At 48.0% G+C, this 26,282-nt stretch overlaps 1 protein-coding gene across 3 annotated transcripts in view; it reads left to right on the top strand.

Annotated features, from left to right (window-relative positions):
• The window catches only part of LOC137430230 (diacylglycerol kinase beta-like), a 414,122-nt gene that overhangs the window by 231,175 nt on the left and 156,665 nt on the right, over positions 1-26,282 (top strand). For all 3 annotated transcript variants that reach the window (XM_068120933.2, XM_068120932.2, XM_078780433.1), the window contains 3 exons: positions 7,796-7,869; positions 12,818-12,892; positions 18,825-18,910. In XM_068120933.2, the coding sequence (XP_067977034.2) occupies positions 7,796-7,869; positions 12,818-12,892; positions 18,825-18,910 (235 nt within the window). The remainder of the gene's footprint in view (positions 1-7,795; positions 7,870-12,817; positions 12,893-18,824; positions 18,911-26,282) is intronic.

The raw sequence follows: 26,282 nt of genomic DNA, 5'->3' as shown, positions 1-26,282 counted from the left end.
ACCCGCCGGCTGCTGACAAATACGACGCGCTGAAGACACTCCTCCTCGACGCTTTCGCCCTCTCACCGGCAGCACACGCACGGCGCCTGCTCGCTCTGCCCGAGCTCGGCGACACGCGCCCGTCAAAACGCATGGACTATATGCTCTCGTTGCTCGGTGAGCACTCTCCGGATTTTCTGTTCCGCGAGCTGTTCCTTCGCCAGCTGCCTCACCCAGTACGCCTCGCCCTGGCTGGCACGTTGATCACGGATTCCCGCGCCCTCGCCAGGGAAGCCGATAAGATCTCCTCGGCGGGCCAGCACATCGTCGCGGTTACCTGGAGCCCGCCGCCGTCCGAGGCGACACCCACGACGCCCGAGCGCCCTGCGCGGTTGGAGGCCGAACTGCCGGTGCAACTGGCGGCCGCCACGCCGCACCGCCCGCTTCCGACACGACGGCCGGGGCCTCCACCTGACCGTGCGTGGTGTTATTACCACGCCAGGTTTGGACACAAGGCTCGGACGTGCCGGCCCCCGTGCACTTTCGGCAGGTCGGGAAACGGCCGGGCCGGCGTTCATTCCCAGCCATGAGCGCCGGCAACTCGGGCAACTTGCTGTTTATTCGGGACAAAGCGTCTGGGCGGCGTTTCCTGTGTGACACCGGCGCCCAACTGAGCGTCATACCCGCTTCCGAGCAGGACAGGCGGGACGCCGTTTGCGGCCCCTCTTTGGTCGCTGCTAATGGCTCGGCCATACGCACTTTCGGCCCACGGGTCGTCACCCTCTGCTTCGGCAGCCAGCGTTTTCAATGGACTTTTGTGACCGCCTGCGTCCCCATGGCTTTGCTGGGCGCCGACTTCCTCTGCGCGCACGGGCTGCTGGTCGACGTCAAACGTCGTCGCCTTGTCAACGCCGAGACCTTCAGCTCCCTGGCGTGCACGATGAGCAGCTCCGCGCCGACCGAACTGGCGTGCACCCTCCCGGCAGCGAACGAGTTCGCTCGCCTGCTCGCGGAATTCCCGGCCCTCACGCGGCCGACGTTTTCGGCCGTCGCGGTGCGGCACGGGATCGAGCACCACATACCCACTACGGGCCCGCCGGTCTACGCCAGGGCCCGCCGCCTCGACCCGGCCAAGCTCGCCGTGGCGAAGGCCGAGTTCGACGCGTTGAAGCACCTCGGCATCGTGCGGCGCTCCGATAGCGCGTGGGCCTCGCCACTGCACATCGTGCCAAAGCCGGGGGGTGGATGGCGCCCGTGTGGCGACTACCGCCGTCTCAACGATGCTACCACCCCCAACAGGTACCCGATCCCGCATATTCAGGACTTTTCCGCCCGTTTGGCGGGACGGGTCATCTTTTCGAAAATTGATCTGATACGGGGCTACCACCAGGTACCTGTCCGGGCGGCCGACGTCCCGAAGACGGCCGTCATCACGCCGTTCGGCCTGTTTGAATTTTTGCGGATGCCGTTTGGCCTCAAGAACGCGGCCCAGGCATTCCAGCGCTTGATGGACGGCGTGCTGCGCGACCTGCCGTTTCTTTTCGTCTATCTGGACGATATCCTCGTCGCCAGCACGTCCCGCGCCGAGCACCTCCTCCACCTCCGAACACTGTTCGGTCGCCTCAGCGAGCACGGCTTAATTGTCAACCCGGTCAAATGCCACTTCGGCGCGACGACCGTTGACTCTTTGGGCCACCGCATCACCAAGACCGGGGCCGTGCCGCTGCCGACCAAGGTCGAGGCCATCACCACGTTCCCGCGTCCCCGTTCCATCAAGGCCCTCCAAGAGTTCCTCGGCATGGTGAATTTTTATCACCGATTCGTGCCCCGCGCTGCTCAGCTCATGCGGCCCCTTTACGAGGCCCTCCGGGGCAAGCCGGCCAAGCATGACATTGTTTGGTCCGCGGCCATGGACGCGGCCTTCGCCAGCGCCAAACGGGCCCTCGCCGACGCAACGCTGCTGGCTCACCCGGTGCTCAACGCGCCCATTGCCCTCACTACGGACGCCTCCAACTACGCGGTGGGCGCCGTCCATGAGCAATGGGTGGACGGGGTTTGGCAGCCACTCGCTTTTTTCAGCCGGCAACTCCGGCCGAACGAGTTAAACTACAGCACGTTCGACCGCGAGCTGCTCGGGCTATTCCTGGCCGTTCGCCATTTCCGACACCTCCTGGAGGGCCGCCCGTTCACGGCTTTCGTCGACCACAAGCCGTTGGTCTACGCAATGGCTAAGGTCACGGAGCCGTGGTCGGCCCGCCAGCAGCGCCACCTCTCCGCCGTGTCGGAGTTCACCACGGACATCCGGCACGTCGCCGGCAAAGACAACGCCGTGGCCGACTGTCTTTATCGGGCCAGCGCGAACGCGGTCCACCTCGGCGTGGACTTCGCGCTCATGGCGGCCGACCAGACCACCGACGCCTCGGTGCAGGCACTCCGTGCGGCGGACACGGGCCTCCGCCTGGCCGACATTCCCTTCGCGGGCACCGTCCTGCTCTGCGACGTCTCCCAGGGCCAGCCTCGCCCCATCGTGCCCGTTTCCTGGCAGCGCTGCATCTTCGCCTCCATCCACGGCCTTTCTCACCCGGGCCGGAAAGCTTCTCAGAAGCTGGTGTCGGCGCGTTTCATCTGGCACGGCCTTCGACGAAACATCCGCGACTGGGCCAACGCCTGCATGGCCTGCCAGCGGGTCAAGGTCCACCGCCACACCCAGGCCCCGCTGGCACCTTTCGCCGTGCCTGAACGGCGTTTCGACCACGTCCACGTGGACCTGGTGGGTCCCCTGCCCCCCTCGCGGGGGTTCACCCACCTGCTCACCATGGTGGACAGGACCACCAGGTGGCCGGAGGCTGTGCCCCTTGCCTCCACCACCACCGCCGACGTGGCGCAGGCGTTCATCGCCACCCGGGTCGCGCGCTTCGGCGCACCAGCGGACATCTCGTCCGACCGCGGCCCACAGTTCACGTCTGAGCTTTGGGGCGCGGTCGCCCTTTCGTTGGGCGTCATGCTGCACCGCACCACGGCCTACCATCCCCAAGCCAACGGGTTGTGCGAGCGGTTTCACCGCTCCATGGAGGCCGCACTCATGGCCGGCCTTCAGGACGACGGTTGGGCCGACCGGCTGCCGTGGGTCCTTTTGGGCCTTCGCACGGCCCCCAAGGAAGACCTCCAGGCGTCCGCCGCCGAGCTCGTCTACGGCCAGCCGCTCCGCGTCCCGGGCGAATTCGTGCCCGACGCTACCAGTCCCTGGTCCGCCGCTCGCCAGCGCTCGGACCTCCAGGAGGCCGCCCGACGATTTGCCCCCGTGCCGACGTCCCGCCACGGTGGCCCCCAATCCTACGTCCCCCCGGCGCTTCGCACAGCGGAGTACGTCTTTGTGCGTCATGACGCGCACCGGGGGCCACTCCGGCCGCCGTACGACGGGCCCTTCCGGGTCCTGCGACGGGGAGACAAGTCTTTCATCGTCGACTTTGGCGGCCGGCCGGACCGGATTTCTGTGGACCGCCTCAAACCGGCGCACATGGACGTCGACCGACCACCACGGTTGGCCCTTCCTCCGCGGCAAGGCCGCCCCCCCCGTCCACAGTTCCCCCCGCTCGACCACCCACCACCAAGTCGGACCCCTCCCCACGACCCTCCAGGGGTCGCTTCGGCTGGGTCATCCGGACCCCCCTTAAATTGACCCTGCCGGTGCAGGTCGATTCTGGAGGGGCGTGTGTAGCGGTTACCGCTGGATGCACACAATCGCCTTGCACCGGCCAGAACACGGCCAGACGCGCCTCTCCCGGGCGTGCCCGCTCTCGCCTTTCCAGGGCTCGCCCAGAGCGTCCGGGCATGCCCGCTATCGCCTTTTCAGGGCTCGCCCAGAGCGTCCGGGCATGCCCGCTATCGCCTTTCCAGGGCTCGCCCAGAGCGTCCGGGCATGCCCGCTATCGCCTTTCCAGGGCTCGCCCAGAGCGTCCGGGAATGCCCGCTATCGCCTTTCCAGGGCTCGCCCAGAGCGCCCGGGCACGCCCAGCCTCGACTTGCCAGGCCGCAGCCAAACACGCCCGGGCAGGTCCAGACTCGCCTTTCCAAGGCTCGCCCTTGACACCCAGGCATGCCCGGTATAGCTTTTGCCGGGCAAACTTCCCGACATAAATGTGTATATATATTGCTGCCCGATAAACGGGCTTGTCAGAATACCTGAGCTGTTTTGTTTCAATAAAGCAACTCGGACGAATTCCGTCTTTGGTCGCGTCAATTCTTTCGACTCGCGTTGGAGCGCAGTTCCTTCAGTATCTTACTATAATTCACCAAATGTCCGTCCGTCCGTTCGAAGGTACCGCAAAAAACGGCTCAACCGATCGCAACGATATTTTGGGTGGGTATTCCTGGGACCCCTGGGAGTAAAATAGGCTATATTGTTTTTCCAAGTTTTCCAATTTTCCAGTTTTTCCAAACACGATGGAATAATATTTACCTATATGAACAGTGATGTGGCTTTTGTTGAAATTCTACAAATACTGTTTATTCTACGTGCCCGGAGAGAGTAGATTGACTCCTAACGAACTCTTCCTATATAAACGTGCGGCTCCGAAGTAACATAGCAGCATGTGCAAAGCGACTGAGAAACAGGTGTAGCGGCCGCTTCTGTGTTACAGATTCGGCGCGCACTCTTCACACATAAACTTGCGACTGAGAAAGACATGTAGCGGCCGCTTCCGTGTTACAGATTCGGCGCGCACTCTTCACACATATACATGCGACTGAGAAAGACCTGTGGCGGCCGCTTCCGTTTTGCAGAATTCAATCGTTTTTCAAAATATGCGCCATGTACTATTTAGATTTTGATGATTAGCGTGTGATATGATTCAACGGATGTTTATATGAATCGTTCAAAATAAAAAAAGCCTTCAATTTCTGATATTTTGCCTTTTCATTTGGGCGTCCCAATTGAAGCCCCGCCCATAGGGCGGGTACCGTTGCTAGTAAACGAAATGTTTGCTTCACAGTTATTACCTCTGCCACCAAAGGTGGATGGAGGTTATGTTTTCACCCTTGCCTGTCTGTTTGTGTGTGTCTGTCTGTGAACAAGATAGCTCAAAAAGTTGTGGATGGATTCGGACGAAATTTGGCAGAGAGGTAGTGCATCTGACACAGACAAAATGATTAGATTTTGGTGAAGATCCGGATCTGGATAGTAGAATTTTAAAAGTGATTCTTTACCATTGGGAGATCGGGCCAAAAACGATACTTAGCATGATATCTCAAAAAGTTGTGGATGGATTTGGACGAAACTTGGTGGAGAGGTTGTGTATTTGACAAGAACGAATCGATTTGATTTGGGTGAACATCTGAATATGAATGCGGATACGAGAATTATTGAACTCTTAAATGATTCTTCACCATTAGAAGATCGGGCCAAAACGATATATAGCAGGATATCTCCAAAAGTTGTGGATAGGTTTGGACGAAACTTCGCGGAGACGTTGGGTGTGCGACAATGAAGAATTCGTTCAATTTTGGTGAACATCCTGATCCGCGATCCGCTTCGTATAATTTTTTCAGTGATTCTTCACCATTGGGAGATAGGGCTAAAACCGACATATAGCACACTATCTCAAAAAGTTAATGACGGATTTGAACGATACTTGTTGGAGAGGTTGTGTTTGTGACAAGGACGAATCATTTAGATTTTGGTGAAGATCTGGATATGGATTCGGATACAATAATTGTTTAATTTTAAAGTGATTCTTCACCATTGAGAGATCCGGCGAAAAGCGATATGTAGCAGGATATCTCCAAAATCAATAACATGATATTTTAAAAAGTCGTGGACGAGTTATGACTAAACTAGGTGGATGAGTTGGTTAGGTGACGAGAACAAGGCGATTAGATTTTGGTTCAGGTCCGAATCCAGATCCGGCCTCTCAGTGGGATGCAAAATATAAACTATTCAGCCTGGTGGAGGTATGCGCTCTTCCAAGTGCCGTTCTAGTTAATTTTGAATTACTTATTTCATATAGATCGTATGTCTGTGTACATGTGCGGGGGAGGGAGGGGATGAGGAGGGGGAGTACACATCTGTGGGTTTTGAATGGGGAGGGAGAGGAATAGGGCAAGAGTGAAGGTGTGTCTGTGTGTGTATGTGTGTGAATGTGTGTGCGGTGTGTTTGCGTTCGCATGATAATGTAAAGCGCCATGAGGGTCGTTTACTCTGCTTGATGGGGCTATACAAGACTCCTTTATTATTATTATTATTATTATTATTATTATTATAGATGATCGAGGCTCATGGAAGAGCTCGAGCAGAATGGAAAGAAACAAAATGGAAAGGGGGAAACACCAACAGCAGAGTAGAAGTGAGAGTGAGACCAAGGGCAGAGGGAGAAGGACACGTGGGGGTGAAGAAGCTGCACACAAGCTGAAACGTGGTAAGAAGAGGAAGGGGAAGGTGGGGAGGAAACAGAAAAGGAACAAACCAACCGACAACCAACAAATGAACAGAGGTGAGGGAGAGAAGGAAAAACCACAATAACCTGGGAAAAGGGAGTGCCTGGGAATGCAGTCATTTGGGGTAGAAGAGGTCATGAGTATGGATGGCAGATGCCCTGAGGTAGTAGTGAATGGTTGTCCTGAAAACCTGCAGGGAATAATGGGGAAGTTGGTTCCACAGATGAGAGAAAAGAGGAATAAATGAGAGGAGGTGAGCAGTGAGTTTGGATTTTTAGAGTTTTACAAGAAGTGGGTTACCAGCAGACCCGTGTGCACCTGGCAGAAACCTGGGAGGGACAGAGCCAAGAGACGACAGAGGGTCCAATAACTAAAAGGAGGCCGTATAATATAGAGAGGCCTCCAACCTGCCAGCAAAGTGAAAGCAAGAGGCCTCGATACTGAACTTTGTCGTGGGGGATCGCAATGATTTTGAGGGCCCTGCTTTCAATTCCATCAAGAAGGACAAGGTGTGAGAAAGGGACGCCAGCCCAAAGGGGAGGGCAGTACTCCATCAAACTGTAAATGAAGACCTGTTGGTTGTCAAAAGTTCAGATTGGGCAAGGAAAGGCCTTTCACGATGAAGGATGCCCAGCAGGTGGCTGGTTTTGGAGGTGCATCATCAGGGAATTATCACGACGACACTGTGTTTTAATCGTTACCTTTAGATTAAATTGAATATACTGTATAATTGTAAAGGGATGAGTCAGATATGATATTGCAGAGGTGTCACACTTACCTTTGAGCTGCCTAGTGCAGGTTTGAATTCCTGACCTGACTGTAAACTCTTGAACTGGTGCTTCACAGATGGGGATTTGCATCACAAAATACATCATCCATCGGAAGGATGTTAAGCCTGGTGTCCCATCTGTCAGTGGATGTAAATTTTCCCAGTGTCCTTCAAAAAGATTAAGGGGTGAGTTATCTATGTCACCATGAGCAAATTGCAAATTTTTGCTCAGATCACCTTCAGTTGAACGTCAAGCCTGACCAGCCGGTTCGTGAAATGTTTGGGCCAAAAACGTTCCCTGACCAACCACGCTATTTCCTGAGTTCAGGGAAAATAATTTTGAAGTTTTTAGAGAAGGAAGACATGTGTGTTTCGGTGCTGTGAAGGCTTCTTCATTCCCACCTAACTCTACTCTCTGCTTCACAAGAAACATTGATACGTAGCAAGATTGTTGATCAATTTCATTAGAATTGCTGAGATATTTTTTACATAGACAACTTTAGTAAAACGTCTGGAAAGGCACTACATGGTTTAATAAATAAATATGGTCACAATACAGTAAGTAAGTGACCTCTGAGCCATCATTGGCATCTCACCTTCATGTGTCCACCTCAGATCACTCCTGTCCCAGGGACTCACCCTTTGCTGGTCTTCGTGAACCCAAAAAGTGGTGGGAAACAAGGAGACAGGTATGGCTGACGTCCTATAAAGGCTTGTGCTTCACTCCGTTTCCACCACTTTGTGTCTTTTTAGCCGTGTCGCAGACGCTGCTAATAGAGTGCCCTCTGCTGTTGTTGTTGTTGTTGTTCTTCTTCTTCTTCTTGTTCTTGCAGAGAAGACAAAACCTCAAAGCTCCACCCATTCTGGGAACCATAGCTCCACCCATTTTGGGAGAGGCTTCATATAAACAAATATCCACCATTTTATTAACTCGCATAGCTTTGAGGCCTGTTTTGTAGGCCCGTGGTGTCTTCCTCTCTCACACAGTTTTATTTCAAATCAAATTCGATATATCATTTCATTTTTCACAGTCGCTAACATAGTTTTAGACTCGATTGAAAAAAAACGGGAAGAAAATCCGATGAAAGTTGCCCTTTATAGAACGAAATGAATTCGCCTGTAACTTCAAGTCCATTGAGATTTTTTTTTTTTTTAATCGCAGCATGGTCAGTCATACACCGCCCGAAATAACAGACGGGAAAATGCCGAGATATATATATTTTGTTTAAATCGCGGCATGGTCAGTCATACACCGCCCGAAATAACAGACGGGAAAATGCCGAGATATATTAAAAATTCGTCCATTTGATGACAATCGTCACGATGAAATATTTAATTTATACGTCGTCACAATAATGTGGAGAGAGGAGCATAGCTTCGTTCACGTGTCGCCACACACGGGAAATTGCCGAGATATATTTTTTTAAATCGCGGCATGGTCAGTCATACACCGCCTGAAATAACAGATGGGAAAATGCCGAGATATATTAAAAATTCGTCGCCACACACGGGAAATTGCCGAGATATATTTTCACTTTGCACAAAAATAACATCAAGTAATCGAATCAATAGGAATGTCCTGTGCCTATAACATCGACGTTATAGGCACAGCTGCATCTAGGCATTGTGTAACATCGACGCGGCTTTTGTTTTAATTAAAACTTTTTGTACTTGTTGAAACTAGAGAGTTCATATAACATCATACCCTGCACAGTCATTAGAAAAATGACATGGGAAGGTTCTTTACAACTCTTGCTTTGCCTTTCTAAACATGATCTGTATTTTTTATGAGCGGCGATTTTGTTTGAACCTCGATATTCCTCAATGCTGAGAGCGTGAGCAACACATTTGATTGGTCAAGATGAAAACTTCAAAATTATAAAATGAAGTAATATTTTGTCCAAGTAATGCTAAATTGAAGGTTTTTGGAAGTGCCAACCAGATGATTTGTATTCTGCAGTGTTCAAATATGTATGACTAAATTGAAATAAAATAAAAGCTTTAAAGGCTGCAGGAGAAAAACCTCTTCAGGAGTTTACCACCGTTGATACAGTGTCTTTTGCACCACCTCATTTAACACGGTCAACTAGTTATTCTTGCGCGCCTATTGTTTGTGTCCTTTATGACATCCATAAAACAGTAAGTTTCCTGTTTGGAATGATTTTTACGGCGTGGCCTGTCGGGCAATGCCATCTGTAACAGCATTTGTCTGTCCGTCCGATCTATGTATGCATGTATGTATGCATGCATGTATGTATGCATGTATGCATGAATGCATGTATGCATGTATGCATACATGCATGTATGTATGCATGTATGCATGTATGTATGTATGTATGTTTGTATGTATGTATGTATGTATGTGCAGGGTGTTTAAAAAGAGATACAACTTTAAACGTTTATTTACAAAGAAACAGAAACCGAAGGAACGTGAACCAAACATTTATTGAAAGCTTATGACATGGTATTATCTATCACAGATCGATATTGCAGTAAGTCACTGCTAGAGTTAGTGAGAGCCCATGGTCTGAAATTGGCATTTACGCAAAATTATTGTAATTGACGTTCTCGATGTGTGACCCTCAGCGGTTCAGACAGGCAATGATCCTGACAACAAAGTTATGCCCAACTTTCCTGTAGGTCTCATGTGGCACTGCCTGGAGGTAGCTTGACACCTCCTGCTTCAGATCATCCAGTGTGGCAGGGCAGTTGACATAGACAGAGCCCTTGGCAGCCCCCCAGATCTAGTAGTCCAATGGGTTCAAGTCTGGGCTATGGGGTGCCCAGTCATGAGCGTTACCCAGAGCAACGAGGAGGTTTCTGAAGAATTTTCTGAATCTTGCGGTGAGGCAGTTGCCCTGAAACAACTTGCCTTTGCCTCTTGGAAGGCTAATCCAACTGAAAGCAATTTCAGTTCCTTCCACCAAGCTCGGAACAAGTGTGTGTCTACCCTCAGGAGTGCCAGGAAGCACTATCTCTCCACACTCAAGAATGAACTCTCAAACCTGTCTCCTTCCTCCAAATCCTGGTGGCGTCTGGTCAAATCTGTTTCTGGTGTTTGGTCCCCCTCCACTTCCCTCCGTTACCTCAAATGGCTACATAGTTGACACCGCATGTGACAAAGCCGAATGCCTCAACTCTGTGTTTGCCTCAAAATCTTGTGTCCCAAACCCATCTCTCTCTGTACCCAACTTACCCAGTCTAACCCAGCTGCTCCTGGACTCTGTGTCCTTCTCTCTTGACAAGGTGGAGAAGTTCTTGTCAAACCTCGACTCTGATTCTGCAACTGGACCAGACAGCATCAGCCCATGAGTCCTAAAATCCTGCTCTGCCACTCTATCTCACCCTCTCTCTGTTCTCTTCACCCTTTCTTTTGCTCAAGGTCATCTGCCATCATCTTGGAAATCAGCAAACATTATCGCTTTACACAAAAAATGTGCAAAAACAGATCCTTGCCACTATAGACCAATCAGCCTGCCCCCAAATATCAGCAAAGTCATGGAATCCATCGTTGCTTTGGACATCAAATCCGTCCTCTTCTCCATTGGCTTGATCTCCGATCATCAATATGGATTCAGACCAGGTCATTCTACTCTGGACATGCTGCTTCTGCTGTCTCAACAATGGATGGAGGTCCTCAATGCCAATCAGGAAATCAGAGCTGTCTCCCTTGACATATCGCGTGCCTTCAATATGGTCTGGCACCCCGCTCTGCTCACCAAACTCTCCTCCTATTGTATCCATGGAAATCTCCACGCATGGCTTGCGGACTTCCTCTCTGGTCGTAGTCAACGTGTGGCCCTGAATGGGTTTCTCTCATCTCCCCCTTCCTGTTCAGGCTGGAGTCCCCCAAGGCAATGTTCTGGGCCCTGTGCTTTTCTGGTCTTCATCAATGATCTCTCCGACTCTCTGGAAAATCCTCTCTATCTCTCTGCTGATGACTCCACTCTCTGCCGCTCCATTCCTCATCTCTCAGATCGACAGTCTGCAGCCTCCTCACTCTCTGCAGACCTGGACAAAATCACAGACTTGTCAAATAAGTGGAACATGTCTTTCAATCCTGACAAATCTCACACTCTTACTATGTCTCTCCGAAAAGACCGACTGGACAACCCTCCCATCTACTTTCTGAATAATCCTCTCCAAGAAGTTCTGTCACTCAAGCTTTTGGGTCTCACTATCTGCCATATCTTTCCTGGGAAAACCACATTTCCAAGCTGGCCTCCAAAGCCAGTCACCGACTGGGCATCCTCCGTCGTGCGAAGTCCTTCCTTGGCACACCTGAGCTCCTCACCACATACACGGCTTTCATCCGCAGGTCAATGGAATACTGTTCTTCCCTCTGGCGTGGTGGTCCTGCCACACACCTAGCTCGGCTTCACGCTGTTGAAACCAAAGGTTTCAGAATCATTGGAATCTCCCATGATGAAGCTAACTCCGAGGGCCTTTCACTCACTCACCACAGGCAGGTTGGTGGTTTTTCTCTATTCTACCGACTCCTCTCCGGCCTTGCCCCCTCAGCTCTCTCTGTACTCTGTCCCCCAAATATTCCTACAGGTCACACAAGATCTGCCAGCAACCATCTTGTCGTTAAACTGCCAAAATCAAGACTCTCTGCCCACCTTCACTCCTTCATTCCTCTTTTCTTCCGCCTCAAGACTATCGGTCTTGTTTAATAATGACTGCCAGGCAGGCAGACCGACTCACATAATAACTCTACTCCTCTGCGTGAAATCTTGCTCGGTATGAGATTCGGTTGAATTTACCGAATTCAGAGCCAAAGTACTGCCAAACTGCAGTTTCGTGGTCTGAATCATATTCCAATTTGTGTTTACATTGTTTAAATATGTAATTTAATTGAAATTAACTAGCTTCTCAATTCTAGACTGATGTCTGTTGACAGAGTGAACCAATTGCTTAACTCTCCTGTGCGTTTCATGTGTGAGGTAATTAAATAATTCTGGCAAAAATAATATTGAGTACTGCAGGACAGTACAGTGATGCACCATATTCCAGGCCCACCTATGGCTTTGATTTCGGAGCCCTAAAAATACTGATGCCTGCTTAAAGGTTAATATCTTAGGAACTTGAGTTTGAGCCCCTGTCGTTCCATTAAATAGCACCAGGTGGATTGATTCAGCCTATCATCCTTCCAAGTTTGGCAAAATGAGTTCCAGTTACTTGGAACAGGGGGGACTGCATCAGCAGCACTTCCAGTACAGGATGGGAAACTGTGCTCGATTGCTTATCCTAAATGCTTTATACTGTATAAAACCACCGATAGAGGCCATTTTTCCCCCGCAAAGCGGGGTTGGCCTTTTTCGGGAACCGTGGTTGTTGTTGTTTTTTGGTCCCCTTTATACTGTATACAGCTTTATACTGTATGAACTGCTAAAATGCAGAGCATGACAAAATACTCTGAATAATACTTTGTTGTTATTACTGTTTTGCTGCTGATAAGTGAGGTTGTTATTAGCACCTGCTGGTGATGAGGCAAAGGTACAAATTGAAACCTTGTGAACTTAAATTAATTTCCTGAAGTCCTTGACCCAAAGATCGATAATAATTTGAACATCATTTCACATGATAAGTAAAGTTTAATTGGTTTTGTTTTTGTTTGCTGTGTTACATCACAAGAATACTGCGGAAGTTTCAATACCTCCTTAATCCACGCCAAGTGTACAATTTGGCCACGGGTGGCCCATCACCTGGGTGAGTCTGTGACCACTGCAAGCACTCCTGTGTTTTTGAAATTGCAGATAGCTCATCTGCTCCGACCATTCATGTCATCTGCTAAAAAATATATTTTAAGGGGGTATCTATGTGTTGCATATGCCAAAGGTGCAGGTTAGGGTTCCATATTGATTTAAGAAATGTAAATCGCAAAAAGAAAGGATCAGGAAGAGGGGTGGTTTGAGGAAGGATTGAGAGAAATAGTAAAGGTAGTTGGGATGAGAAAATTGTAATTGGAGAGGAATGAGGAAAGAGGATGTGTTAGGCAAACGTTGGGAGAAGAGAGGGATGGGAGGTCTTTCGTCTGCAAGATTTCTAGACTTATACCGATGCCCATGAAAGAACAAATGATGAAAGTTTGAAAGTTTAACATCCTGACTTTAAGTTACAGTGAACTGACAGATATGTAATGCACAAATGAGACATGTGAGTCCAGGCGATCAAAACGGGCCTGGTTTGACTTGACTTCCCATCACAATTACCCAGGATTCAGTTACATTTCCGTTATCCATTCGCAGTCTTGAATCGGACTGAGCGACGTGCGCCCACGAGCATACATCATCCTCCATTATTTTATTCAATATATTTTGCATTTGAACGTTTTTTAAAATTCCCTCCTAGACAGACCTTCATCCAGAGGGCTCTCTGTTGGGGACACTTAGGATCCTGACCATATAAATAAGGCATTTTTATTGCCTTATATTACAGGGGGGAGAGTGGAGAATTGCCCATTTTTCCGATTATAATCGGAAATGTATTATATCGGAAAAATCGGAAATGTATATTATCAATCGACGAAATGTATTATATTAATGGATTATAAATATCTGAATCATACATATATAGATTAACTAGCAAAAGTACCCGGCGTTTCCGGGTAACGCTGAGTCGCATCCTGACGGGAATATGAAGATGGGGAGGAGGAGGAGAGCATGGAGGGAGGGGGGGAGGAGAGCATGGAGGGAGTGGGGGGAGGAGAGTGGCGGGGGAACGAGGGAGAGAGGGAGGGGGGCAAGGATGAGTTGGGAGCGAGGAAGGGGAGGAGCATGGAGGAGGAGAGAGAGAAAGGAAGGAGGGTGGTAAATATGGAGGGTATGGTAAATTTTGTCAGATTTCACTCTAGATTTGGACATTTATTTAGTCTAGAGGATCCAATCCTCATATCCGAATCCAGATTTTTATGATGTGCTTCAAGTATGTAATGATAATTATCAATCGTCTTTCCAAGGCAAGGCACATTTGAATAGGCGGAAACAAAATGGCGGCTTAAGAACCCAGCAAGTGGCAGTGGGCTGACTAAGATGGCGGGCCGCCATATTGGTAAGGCTTTTCGGGGTTTTTTTCTTGTGTGCACCTCGTAAATCTTATGTGCACCTTCAAAAAGGGTGTTGTAATATACCCAAACACCCAGTTTTCATCATTGCAATCTGTTGGAGGTCCAGGTGTATGCATGCAAAGTTTGGGGCTGCTAGGTTTCATGGTTTTGGAGTTATGGAGGAGACGGCGGATGGACGGACGGACGACACACACTGCTTTTTATTATTATAGATTTTTGTACACCACTCCTTTCCTATTCCATCTCCAGGCGCTGCATGACATCTTCGGTACCCGGCGATGATGAGTGTTGAAAGGGAATACTCAGTTTTCACTCCGGTTTCTTACTTTTTCTTCTTTTCTTGCTTGTTTGTTTGTTTGTCCGTGCGATATCCCAGCCATCCTTCGAGTGAGGAAGCTGAAATTTGGGTACAATAGTTAGAACGTGCTTTGGCAAAAGCAATATTTTTGATGAATCAATTAATTGATTAATCACATAATTATTATCGATTCATAACAACAACAACAACATGCATTTTAAGGCAATTTTCCCTGCTAGAGCGGGGGTTAGCCTTGCGGTCCCCATGACAATCTTCTCCATTTTGCCCTATTTTCTGCATCTCTCCTTGTTAACCCCCTTGCCCGCATTTCTTCTTCCACCATCTTTAGCCAAGTCTTTCTCGGTCTTCCCCGTCCTCTACTTCCTTCTACATTAACTTCCATCACTCTTCTCAACCAGTCACTTTCATCCTTCCTCAATACATGACCAAACCATCTCAACCTGTTCCTCTTCACAGCATCAATCACAGGCAATATTCCCATCATCTTTCGCAATTCATCATTTGTCCTCCTCTCTCTCAACGATACTCCGCACATCCATCGAACCATTCGCATTTCCACCCTTTCCAGCCTTCGTTGCTGCTCTACGTTCATTACCCATGTCTCGCTCCCATAAATCATAACACTTCTCACACATGTAGCATACACCTTTCCCTTCAGCTTCAGCGACACTCTCCTCCTCATCAGCACGCCACTCAGTTCCCGAAACTTCTTCCATGCACATCTCACTCGAGCAACCGTTGCCGAGTCTGATCCACCTTCTCCATTCAGCATGTCTCCGAGGTAGCAAAATGTTTTCACACCTTCCAGCTTCACGCCATCTCCAAGATCCAACTCAACATTTCCTCCATCTGCAGCTCCCTCTGCGCACACCTTACATTTGAATGTAGCTGCCACACTGGTTAATGACCCTCTCAGACCACTACATTTTTGATGAACCCACTCAGCGCACATTGTACACTGAATGGAGTTCACTCCGACACCCTTCCTGCACACAGCACACGGCCACTTCCCAGTTATTTCCACCTCACCACATGCTTTACCACTTGCCATCACCTTTGTCTTTCCGATATTCACCTTCAGACCTTTTGTCTCCATACATTCCTTCCACTTGTTCATCTTTTCCTTCAGTCCATCCATACTTTCCGCAATCAACACCAGATCATCTGCATACAACAACTCCCACGGTAAACCCTCCTTTACGTTCTGAGCCAGCACCTCCATCACAGCTACAAATAGTAGTGGACTTAGTACCGACCCCTGATGCACTCCCACCTTCACCTCAAACTCACCACTGTTCCCGTCCGTCGTCCTTACAGCTGTGCGTGCTCTTTTGTACATTGCCATCACTACTCTGATCAACCATTCCTCCACTCCTAACTTCCTCAATGCCCATGTCAATACTTTGCGTGGAACCCTATCGAATGCTTTCTCCAGATCAACAAACCTAAAAAACAACTTCTTCCTCTTATCCATGTACTTCTCCTGCAACTGCCTCACAATGAAAAGCGCATCTGTCGTTCCTCTTCCTGGCATAAATCCAAACTGCATTTCGTCGATCTTCACTTTCTTCCTTATCCTCCTTTCCAACACCCTTTCCAATACCTTCATTCCATGCTCCAATAACTTTATCGCTCGGTACGAGCCACACTCCAGAGGGTCACCTTTCCCCTTGTATAGAGGGACGAGGGTACTCAGTTCCCAATCCACTGGAATGCGGCCTTCTTTCACCACCAGATTACAGATCTCTGTCATTCTCTTCACACCCCAACTTCCTGCTGCCTTCAACATATCTCCCACAACTCCCGTCGGCCCTCCCGCTTTTCCACTCTTCATTGCTTTTATCGCTTCCTCAACTTCCTTCTCAGTTATCTTCTCTGCCGGTCCTAAAACTGGGTTACTCTCTATGTTGTCATCCCATTCATTCTCTGTATTCAACAGGATTTCCATATATCTTTTCCATCTTCCTTTAATTCCATCTGGGTCGACAACGATTTGTCCCACTTCATCCTTCAAGCAACTCACCCCCATCACATCACACCTCTCTTTCGCGATGTGCTTTGCAATCCTGAATACTGCTTTCTGACCCTCTTCCGAATCCAAGCGTTCTCCGAACATTTTCCTACATGCCTCCTGCGCCTTTGCTACCTCTTTCTTTGCAGCCTTCCTGGCTGCCTTATAACTTTCATGCTCTGCTGTTTCTGCTCCCGTACCCTTCGCCTTCTGCCACTCTTTGAACTTCTTCCTCTTCTCGTCAATCCTCTTTCCAACTTCAACATCCCACCACCATGTTTCCGAGTGCCTCGGTGGTCCTTTTGTCCATCCACATACCTCACCAACGGCTCCCAACAGGCTAGCTTTCATCGACATCCAACCACTTTCAAGCTCAACCACATCATCCTCTACCCTACTCAGCCTCTCTTTTAATGCCTCCCTTACTGTCACCTCTTTCAACCTCCACACCTTCATTCTCGGTTGGTACTTCACCCGCCGAGCTCTCCTCGCACCTTTCACCCTTATGTCGCAGACAACCAAGTGGTGCTGTGAAACAGCCTCCTCCCCCGGGATCACCTTTGTGTCCCGGAGGTGCCCCCTATCTCGCCTACGCACCATCAGGTAGTCAACGGTTGTCGTCGACCCACCTGACGTGTATGTAACAAGCTTATTGTCCTCTTTCTGGAACTGAGTATTACAAATCAACAAATCAGCTCCATCAGCAAACTCCAAAATCCTTTCACCTTCTCCATTTCTCACACCATATCCGTAACCCCCATGAACTCCCTCAAAACCGTCCATACTCCTTCCCACATGTCCATTTAGGTCTCCTCCCACCACAACAACTTCCTCATCTTTCACGTTTTCCATCAGCTTCTCTATCGCACACCAGAACTTGTCCTTCTCTTCATCGCTTCGACCAACCTGCGGAGCATATCCCGAGATGACGTTCACCAAGAGCTTTCCAATCATCATTTTCACCATCATCAACCTATCACTCACTCTAGTCACACTCACCACACTGTCTACAAACTCCTCAGAAAACAGGACACCAACACCATTCACGCCCTCCGGGCACCCTTGCCACACAAACTTGTATTTCTGTGCCTGCCTACCCTTCACCATTCTCACACCACTTCCCTTCCATCTCGTCTCTTGCACACAACATATGTCCACTCTTCTTCTGACCAATACTTCCACCACTTCTCCTGATCTCCCTGTCATTGTCCCTACATTCCATGTCCCAAACCTCAGAAACCGATCTCCACTTCGGGCTGTACCCTGCCCATATGTACTTGTGATTGTCATGGTTCTCTTTTTGAGGCAATGTTTTTATGGCCGGATGCCCTTCCTGACGCCAACCCTCTTAGTCGTCTCTTACGACACGCAGGGATACGGTGTACCTATTCTGACCAGGGTACACACTGGGAAACGTTTAAAACATGTAAATTCTGGGGGGGGGGGGGGCGTCAGCATCACGGCTGCGGTTTAAACATATTCCAACAATATCCAAACAGAACCATGAAAAAAAAAAAAAAAAATCCGGGAAAAGTCTCCAAGCGAGAACGTGGATTTGAGAAGAAAGGAGCAGAGGCGGAAGAAAACGAGATACAGGGGGCGGGGCACAAGCCGAGATGAGGAGGAGAGCGAACAAGCACGAGTCCGGGAGGAGAGAAATAATCAATATATAATTCTTTGCCTCGGGAGGTGAGGTGAGGGGGAGAAAACAAAACAAAATAAAAGAAACAAGCAATACAGCGCAGGAAATAACCCAAACCGACAAAACACCGACGGGGGGAGGGAAGCCCCAAGTTACCAGGCCGCGCACGAGGTACGACTCAGAAAACGATTAACTACACACAAGTTTGCACGAACCACAAACCAACACCAACTAGAAACACACAATAACACGTACACAGCAAAATAACCAGTGGAAATTTGACAAAGACAAGAATTGGAAAACACTCAAACTTCGATGCCGTGGAGAGCTCGAAGTACGCCTCACTCGCCCGAGGAACCGGGAGTCTATTATCGATTCATAAGTACTTATTTATTTACTTTCTCATCTGGGAAATATCTCAGGCACCTTTTGAGCGAGGCAGCTGATATTTGGACAAGACAGTGACCAAGTGATGTGGCTATAAAGGACATTTTTGACTTATTGATTAATTGATTATCGATTAATCATTTATTTTTTGGTGCACCTTTTTTCCTGCCTTCATCTGCTGACAGCAATGTCCCACTTCCCTTTCCCTGCCCACAGGTTGAAGTTCTTTCAGGACGTTGCAGACTTTCAGGTGTTGTCATGTGGGGGAGATGGAACTGTCGGTTGGGTGCTCGACTGCATCGGTAATAGACCATTACATCTGTGTTTCCCTCCTTTCCTTAAAGTAACGTTTTAATTGGGCTCTGAAAGATCTTTCTGGTCATTCATATCATCTATACCACACATTGAAAATATAACATTTAACATGCTTTGAGGCTTTGGGGACTTCTTCCTCAAATTCACTATTTTATTGTAAGTCATTGATTTGCATTTCACAAGGATAACTTTGGTGCAGTTGGAGGCCATTTGATCATCATGTCTGCACAACACCATCCACAGAAACCCTTATCCATCCACACACAACCTACATGCAAGTCCTGCCAATATTTCCATTTCCCCTCTATCTCCAATACATCTAGGTACCTACATAATTCCAATTTAAACCTACTTATGCTTGAAGTTACATTTCAGTCAATGTAACTTTTAATCACACAATAATCAGTAAAATGTAAGAACAGTATTCCTTAGACAATTAGAGGTAAACCTATCTCAACGTTAATAAACTTGGAGAATTACTACATCCAATAACTATTGAATTTTTGTACACCGCTCCTTTCCTATTCCATCTCCAGGCGTTGCATGACGTCATCGGCAGGACCAAAGGGTTCTCAATTTTCACGTTTTCTTGTTTGTTTATCCGTACAATATCTCAGCCATCCTTTGAGATAGGAAGCTGAAATTCTGGCACAATAGTGAGCAGTGACTTTGGCAAAAACAATATATATATTTATTTTTTGATTAATCAATTAATTGATTCATTAGTTAATTATTATCGATTTATTCAGTATTTATTTATTTTCTTTCTCATCTGGGCAATATCTCAGGCACCTTTTGAGTTAGGAAGCTGATATTTGGACATGACAGTGACCAAGTGATTAGGCTGTATTGATTAATTATTGATGCATTGATTAATTAATTAATCAATTAATTATTTAACTACTTGATTGATTGCTGAATTAATTTGCAAAAAGTTACAGATTTGGATGAAACGGTGGTGGCTTAGCTATGCTACTTCGCCAATTGATTAAGAAATTAATTATTTTATGATTATTATTTATTTATTTTAATTACACAATTGACCAATCAATTATTTATTTTCTTTCTCATCTGGGCAATATTTCAGACACTTTTTGAGGTAGGAAGCTGATATTTGGAGACGACAGTGACCAAGTGATTTGACTATGAAGAATATTTTTGATTTATTGATTAATCAATTGATCAATTAATTATTTAATTTTTCGATTAATTAACTAATTTTCAAAAAGTTACAGATTCGGATGAAACAGTGGTGGTTTAGGTATGGTATTCGGCAATTGATTAAGAAATTAATTATTTTACGATTATTATTTATTTATTTTCATTACACAATGAATCAATTATTCGATACCGTTCCCTCCCAATTCCATCTCCATGTGCTGCAAGGAGATATTGCTGGGCACCAAAGGCACCCCTGCAAAATCACATGCTGGAGGATATGATATTTATTTATTTGGCATGAGGGTAGTGGACTTTGAATGTATCTGTACTTGTTCAGTTTATATCCCCACGTGAAAAATACAACTTCAGTGAATTTTTCACTAATCTTTGTGGATTTTTTTTTTTTTTTTTTTTTTTTTGTATACTGAATCGAGGCTCGTGAAAGAGCTAACATTTACTTCACAAACAAATCAACCAGACAAACAAAATATATAAAAAGCGGGAGCGGAAAACAAGATGGGGAGAGAAGGTGAAGCACACAAACACAACATTTGAGAGCAGGGAGATGTGTGGAAGGGAGAGGGCTTGGGGGGAGGAGGCATGGGAAGGGGGGGGGGTGGAGGGAGAAGTATAAAACACAAGGACACCAATGACTTCCAGGACAGAAGTTGGTATTTCAAAAAAGTGGAATTGGGGTGAAATTAGCGGGGGTAGAAAATATCAAGGTTTTGGATGGGGGAAGATAAGAGATGGTGGTGAACAGCTGTTTTAAAGACCTGGAGGGTGGAGTGGGATTGAAGAGAGTGAGGGAGTTTGTTCCAGAGGCGGGAGAAAAGAGGAATGAAGGAGTGAAGGTGAGCAGAGAGTCTTGATTTTGGCAGTTTGACCATAAGAGGGTTGCAGGCAGATCTTGTGCGACCTGTAGGAATATTTGCGGGACAGAGCCCAGAGAGAGCTGGGGGGGGCAAGGCCAGAGAGGAGTCGGTAGAAGATGGAAAGACCACCAACCTGCCTGCGGTGAGTGAGTGAGAGGCCCTTGGAGTTAGCTTCATCGCGGGAGATTCCAATGATTCTGAATGCTTTGGTTTCAACAGCGTGAAGACGAGCTAGGTGTGAGGCAGGAGCACCAGCCCAGAGGGGAGAGCAGTATTCCATTGAGCTGCGGATGAAAGCCTTGTATGTGGTGAGGAGCTCAGGTGTGCCAAGGAAGGACTTCGCACGACGGAGGATGCCCAGTCGGCGACTGGCTTTGGAGGCCAGATTTGAAATGTGGTTTTCCCAGGAAAGATCATGGCAGATAGTGAGACCCAAAAGCTTGAGTGACAGAACTTCTTGGAGAGGATTATTCAGAAAGTGGATGGGAGGGTTGTCCAGTCGGTCTTTTTGGAGAGACATCGTAGGAGTGTGAGATTTGTCAGGATTGAAAGACATGTTCCACTTGGTTGCCCAGTCTGTGATTTTGTCCAGGTCTGCAGAGAGTGAGGAGGCAGCAGACTGCCGATCTGAGGGATGAAGAATGGAGCGACAGAGAGTAGAGTCATCAGCAAAGAGATACAGAGGATTTTCAAGAGAGTCAGAGAGATCATTGATGAAGACCAGAAAAAGGACAGGGCCTAGAACACTGCCTTGTGGAACTCCAGCCTGAACAGGAAGAGGAGATGAGAGAAACCCATTCAGGGCCACACGTTGACTACGACTAGAGAGGAAGTCTGCCAGCCATGCGTGGAGATTTCCATGGATACCAAAAGAGGAGAGTTTGGTGAGCAGAGCGGGGTGCCAGACCGTATCGAAGGCACGTGATATGTCAAGGGAGACTGCTCTAATTTCCTGTTTGGCATTGAGGACCTCCATCCATTGTTGAGAAAGCAGAAGCAGCATGTCCAGAGTAGAGTGTCCAGGTCTGAAACCAAATTGATGATCAGAGATCAAGCCATTGGAGAAGAGGAAAGATTTCATATCTGAAGCAATGATGGATTCCATGACTTTGCTGATAATTGGGAGAAGGCTGATTGGTCTGTAGTTGCTGGGATCTGTTTTTGCACCTTTTTTGTGCAAAGCGGTGATGTTGGCAGATTTCCAAGCAGATGGAAGATGACCTTGAGCAAAAGAGAGGGTGAAGAGAACAGAGAGAGGGAGTGAAAGAGCGGAAGAACAGGATTTTAGGACCCGTGGGCTGATGCCGTCAGGTCCAGTTGCAGAATCCGAGTCGAGGGTTGACAGAAACTTTTCCACCTTGTCAGGAGGAAAGGACACAGAGTCCAGGAGCAGCTGGGTACGACTGGGTACGGTGGGTACAGAGAGGGATGGGTTTGGGACACAAGATTTAGAGGCAAACACAGAGTTGAGGCATTCAGCTTTTTCGCGTGCGGAGTCAGCCGTGTGGCCATTTGAGGTGAGGGAGGGGATGGAGGGGGAACAAACACCAGAAACAGATTTGACCAGACGCCACCAGGATTTGGAAGAGGGAGACAGATAAGAGAGTTCGGTCCTGAGAACGGAGAGATATTGTTTCCTGGCTCTCCTGAGCGTGGACACACACTTGTTTCGGGCTTTGTGAAAGGAAATGAGATTTCCTTCCGTTGGATTTGCTTTCCAGGAGACGAAAGCAAGTTGTTTCTGGGCAATAGCCTCACCACAAGATTCCGTGTACCATGGACGGGAGGAAGGGTATGACAACAGAAGACGAGATGGGATAAATCTGTGCATGAGAGAGAGCAGTTTGCTTTGGAAGAATTCCCAGGAAGAATTTATGTCAGAGGCAGTAGAGATGGGAGACCAGTCCAGATGATTGATGGCTGCTTGAAGACCGTGCCAGTTGGCCTGAGTGAAATGCCAGACTCGTCGACGCTGAGGAGGCTCTCTGAGAATGGTCAGAGAGATGTCCACTTTAACAAGCACATGATCAGAAGAACCGATTGGAGCAGAAGAAGAGCAGCAGACATTTTCAGGGAAGTTAGTCATAACCAAGTCCAGAAGAGAAGATGATCCGTTGACTGAAATCCGGGTCGGGAAATTGACAGTTTGTGTCAGTCCCAGTGAGTCACAGAAGTCCTTTGCTGAAGAGCCATGGCTGGTGAGAGAGGTACCCACACCCAGCCAACTGGCATGGTGACAGTTGAAATCACCACATATGAGGAAGAGAGAGTTGGGATGGGTAGATAGAAGTTGGTCCATATTCTCAGACAGCGAGATGTAGATGGAGTCATCACTGTTTGGTGGACGGTACAACACACATATGAACAAAAGGTGGGAGCGAAGGGGAAGCCGTAGCCAAAGGTATTCCTGGGGGTGAGGTGGAGTGAGGGCAGTGCAGGGCGAGTGAGGAAGAGAGTTTTTTATAAAGATAGCAACCCCACCTCCAGGACGAGGCTCAGGTCTATCATACCGGAGTAGGGAGTAATCTGGGAGAGATACCAAGGAATCAGAGACATCGTGAAGGAGGAAAGTTTCTGTTAAGCAGATCACGTCTGGTTTGTCAGAAGCAACCTGTATGGAGAGATCAGACATGTTTGAGCGAAGGCCCCGGATGTTTGAGGTCCATACTGTTAAGGAAGAGGAAGGGGGAGCATCGGATACAGAACAGGGGGGGGGGAGCGGTAGGGTAAGATGTGGAAGAGGAGGAAGAGGTAGGGAGAGCTGTTGAAGGTGTGTCAGAGATTACAGAATAGCTCGGAGAAAGGGAAGGATGGGGCAGACAAAAGGTTTGATGGTGATTGGGAGAGGCGCAGTGAGGTGTTATTTGACGAGGGGGAAGAGCGAGGCAGAACGTTGAGGGAGATGAAGGTGAAAGTTGGAAGGGGGGAAGAAGCGGGGAGGACGCTTTGAGGGGGAGGGGTGAGAGGGGAGTCTAGGAGGGGAGGAGTGAGGGAGAGTCTCGGAGGGGAGGGGTGTGGGGGGAGATTTGAAAGGAATGGGTGATTGGGAAGATTTGGAGGTGAGGGGCAAGGGGGAAGATTTGAAAGAGATGGATGATGGGGATGATTTGGAGGGGATGGGCAAGGGGGTAGATTTAGAGGGGAGGGGTGATGGGAAATTGGATTTTGGGGTGATGGGATTTTGAAAAATGTACGATTAATGGGAAACGAACATTTATTGCAAAATGAGTTTCTTGAGACATTCGAGTCAAAAATACGTTTGAGGACGCTGGAGGCAGGATGGAGTGCTGGAGAGTTTAGGGAATGAATGAAAGATGCACTATAAGAGATGGAATTTTTTTTTGGAATGAATGGATTTGGTGAGCAAGTCGAAAGCATCCTTTTATAGAAGAAGAAGAAAAAGGTGTTATAGAATATGACAGAATATAGGTCTTCAGGGTTCAGGTGAAACATTTTTTAACAACGTGATCACAAACAGCGTGGTCGAAGAATGAACGAACGAACAACTAAGAACGAATAAACGAATAAAAACGGAAGGAAATGTTTTTTGGGTTTTTTTTTGTTTTTTTTGAGATTTTAAAACAAGGAAGTATGGGATGAAAAGACCGTGAAAACAGAGACCGGAAAAAAATTTCAGCGTGATCTGAGAACCGCTGAGACAAAAACAAAGCCTAAAGCCAAGGTTGGACACAGGAGCCTAGTACTACACTTAGGCCTCAGAATACACGATGAGAAAGACCGACGATTCTGTACACAGGTACAAAAAACCAACGCCAAGAATACTATTAAAGACACCCCAATAGGTACATACAAGACCAGTTTTGACAAAAACACAATTGTGAAAAGTTACTTAACTTCGAAAGCGAACGTGCATGGACAGCTTTGAAAAGACGAGACCTCCAATCTTGCGCATGCGGATATACAATAAATTGCATTGCCACAGAGTGAATAACACATTCACACAATCAAATTGAGGTTTAATAACACATTCAAATTGTGGTTTAAGGCTCAGAAAGTCAAGGTTTCAGCTGCAGCGTGGACTTCATCAGACACTATGGCAGTTGGCAATGAGAGATAGATGCCACATCATTTATGAGTCATGTCATGCCTTTAAATCACCTCAGCACCATAAATATCTGACTCCAGCACTCTGATATGGGCTGTTGAGGAAAGACAATGTGCTCTAGCAGCAGACATTTCAAACTGACCCGGGTTTGTTTGGACCTCACTTTTCAATATCAGTGGTGTGTCATTTTGACAAGCATATACAGACTTGGCATTTAATATGGAATTTTTTTTTTCTTGACTTGGGTTTACTTTCTTAACTCAGTATATCAATCTGGTGAGTTTCTTTTACACTTTGGTGATTTATTTGTTAAAAGAACCATGTCACTGATTGTCTGTCGCAGCAAGAAGTCAACAACAGGATTATATCACAGGTGGCGTGGCAAAATGTACGGACAGGTGCATTTAACGATTGGCTGCACAGTCGGGTATACAAGGGTTGTTGCGTTCTGTATTAGTGGAAAACAACTGCTGCACGTCTCCAAAAGTTATTGCCGCTTCCTCTGGAGATGGTCCGTCAACTCGACAATGCTGTTTGTCATGAAGTGGTGGCTTTACGAAATTACGGCATGAAAGACCGTGCTATTGCTCGGCAGTATGGCATCACTCAAGGTCAGGTGTCAAAGATCCTGAAACGAAATGCTCAGGAGGGTGTCCCTACTCCAATACCGAGGCCAGGACATCCCCGCAGAACCACAAGGAGGGATGATCGCCAGCTGCACCGGTTAGTCCGCAATGGCCGTACCAAGTCAGCTAATCGGCTTAGGGCTGAGTGGCAGCAACTGACAAATGTGCCTGTATCCAGAAGGCTAGTCAACCAACGACTGGTTCAAGCAGGCTATCGTGTCAGGCGTCCCCTGAGAAAGCCACGCCTGACCAGACAACACCGCCAGCGCCGATTGCAGTGGGCCAGAGAGCACCATCAATGGCAGCCAGCACACTGGAATCATGTGATCTTCAGTGACGAGTCTAGATTTCTGGTCTATCGTCAAGATGGCCGCGTCCGAGTGTGCAGACAAGTGCATGAAGCCTACAACGAAGATTGTATAGTGCCAAGAGTCCAAGCTGGAGGTGGTGGGGTGACCGTTTGGGCTGCTTTTCATGCAGGGGGCAAAACTGACCTGGTTGTTCTGAATGGAAACCTGAACCAGTTCAAGTACAGGGCCATTCTGGAAGAAACATTGCTTCCATTTGCTTGTGCAACCTTTTGAGGAAACTTTGTCTTCCAAGATGACAATGCACGGCCTCATCGTGCTCG

Source organism: Myxine glutinosa, chromosome 6, assembly GCF_964187855.1.
Source record: "Myxine glutinosa chromosome 6, kmMyxGlut1.1, whole genome shotgun sequence".
Taxonomy (NCBI): Eukaryota; Metazoa; Chordata; class Myxini; order Myxiniformes; family Myxinidae; genus Myxine; species Myxine glutinosa.
Note: the sequence above shows the minus strand (reverse complement) of the source record. Positions and strands in the feature narration are given on the sequence as shown.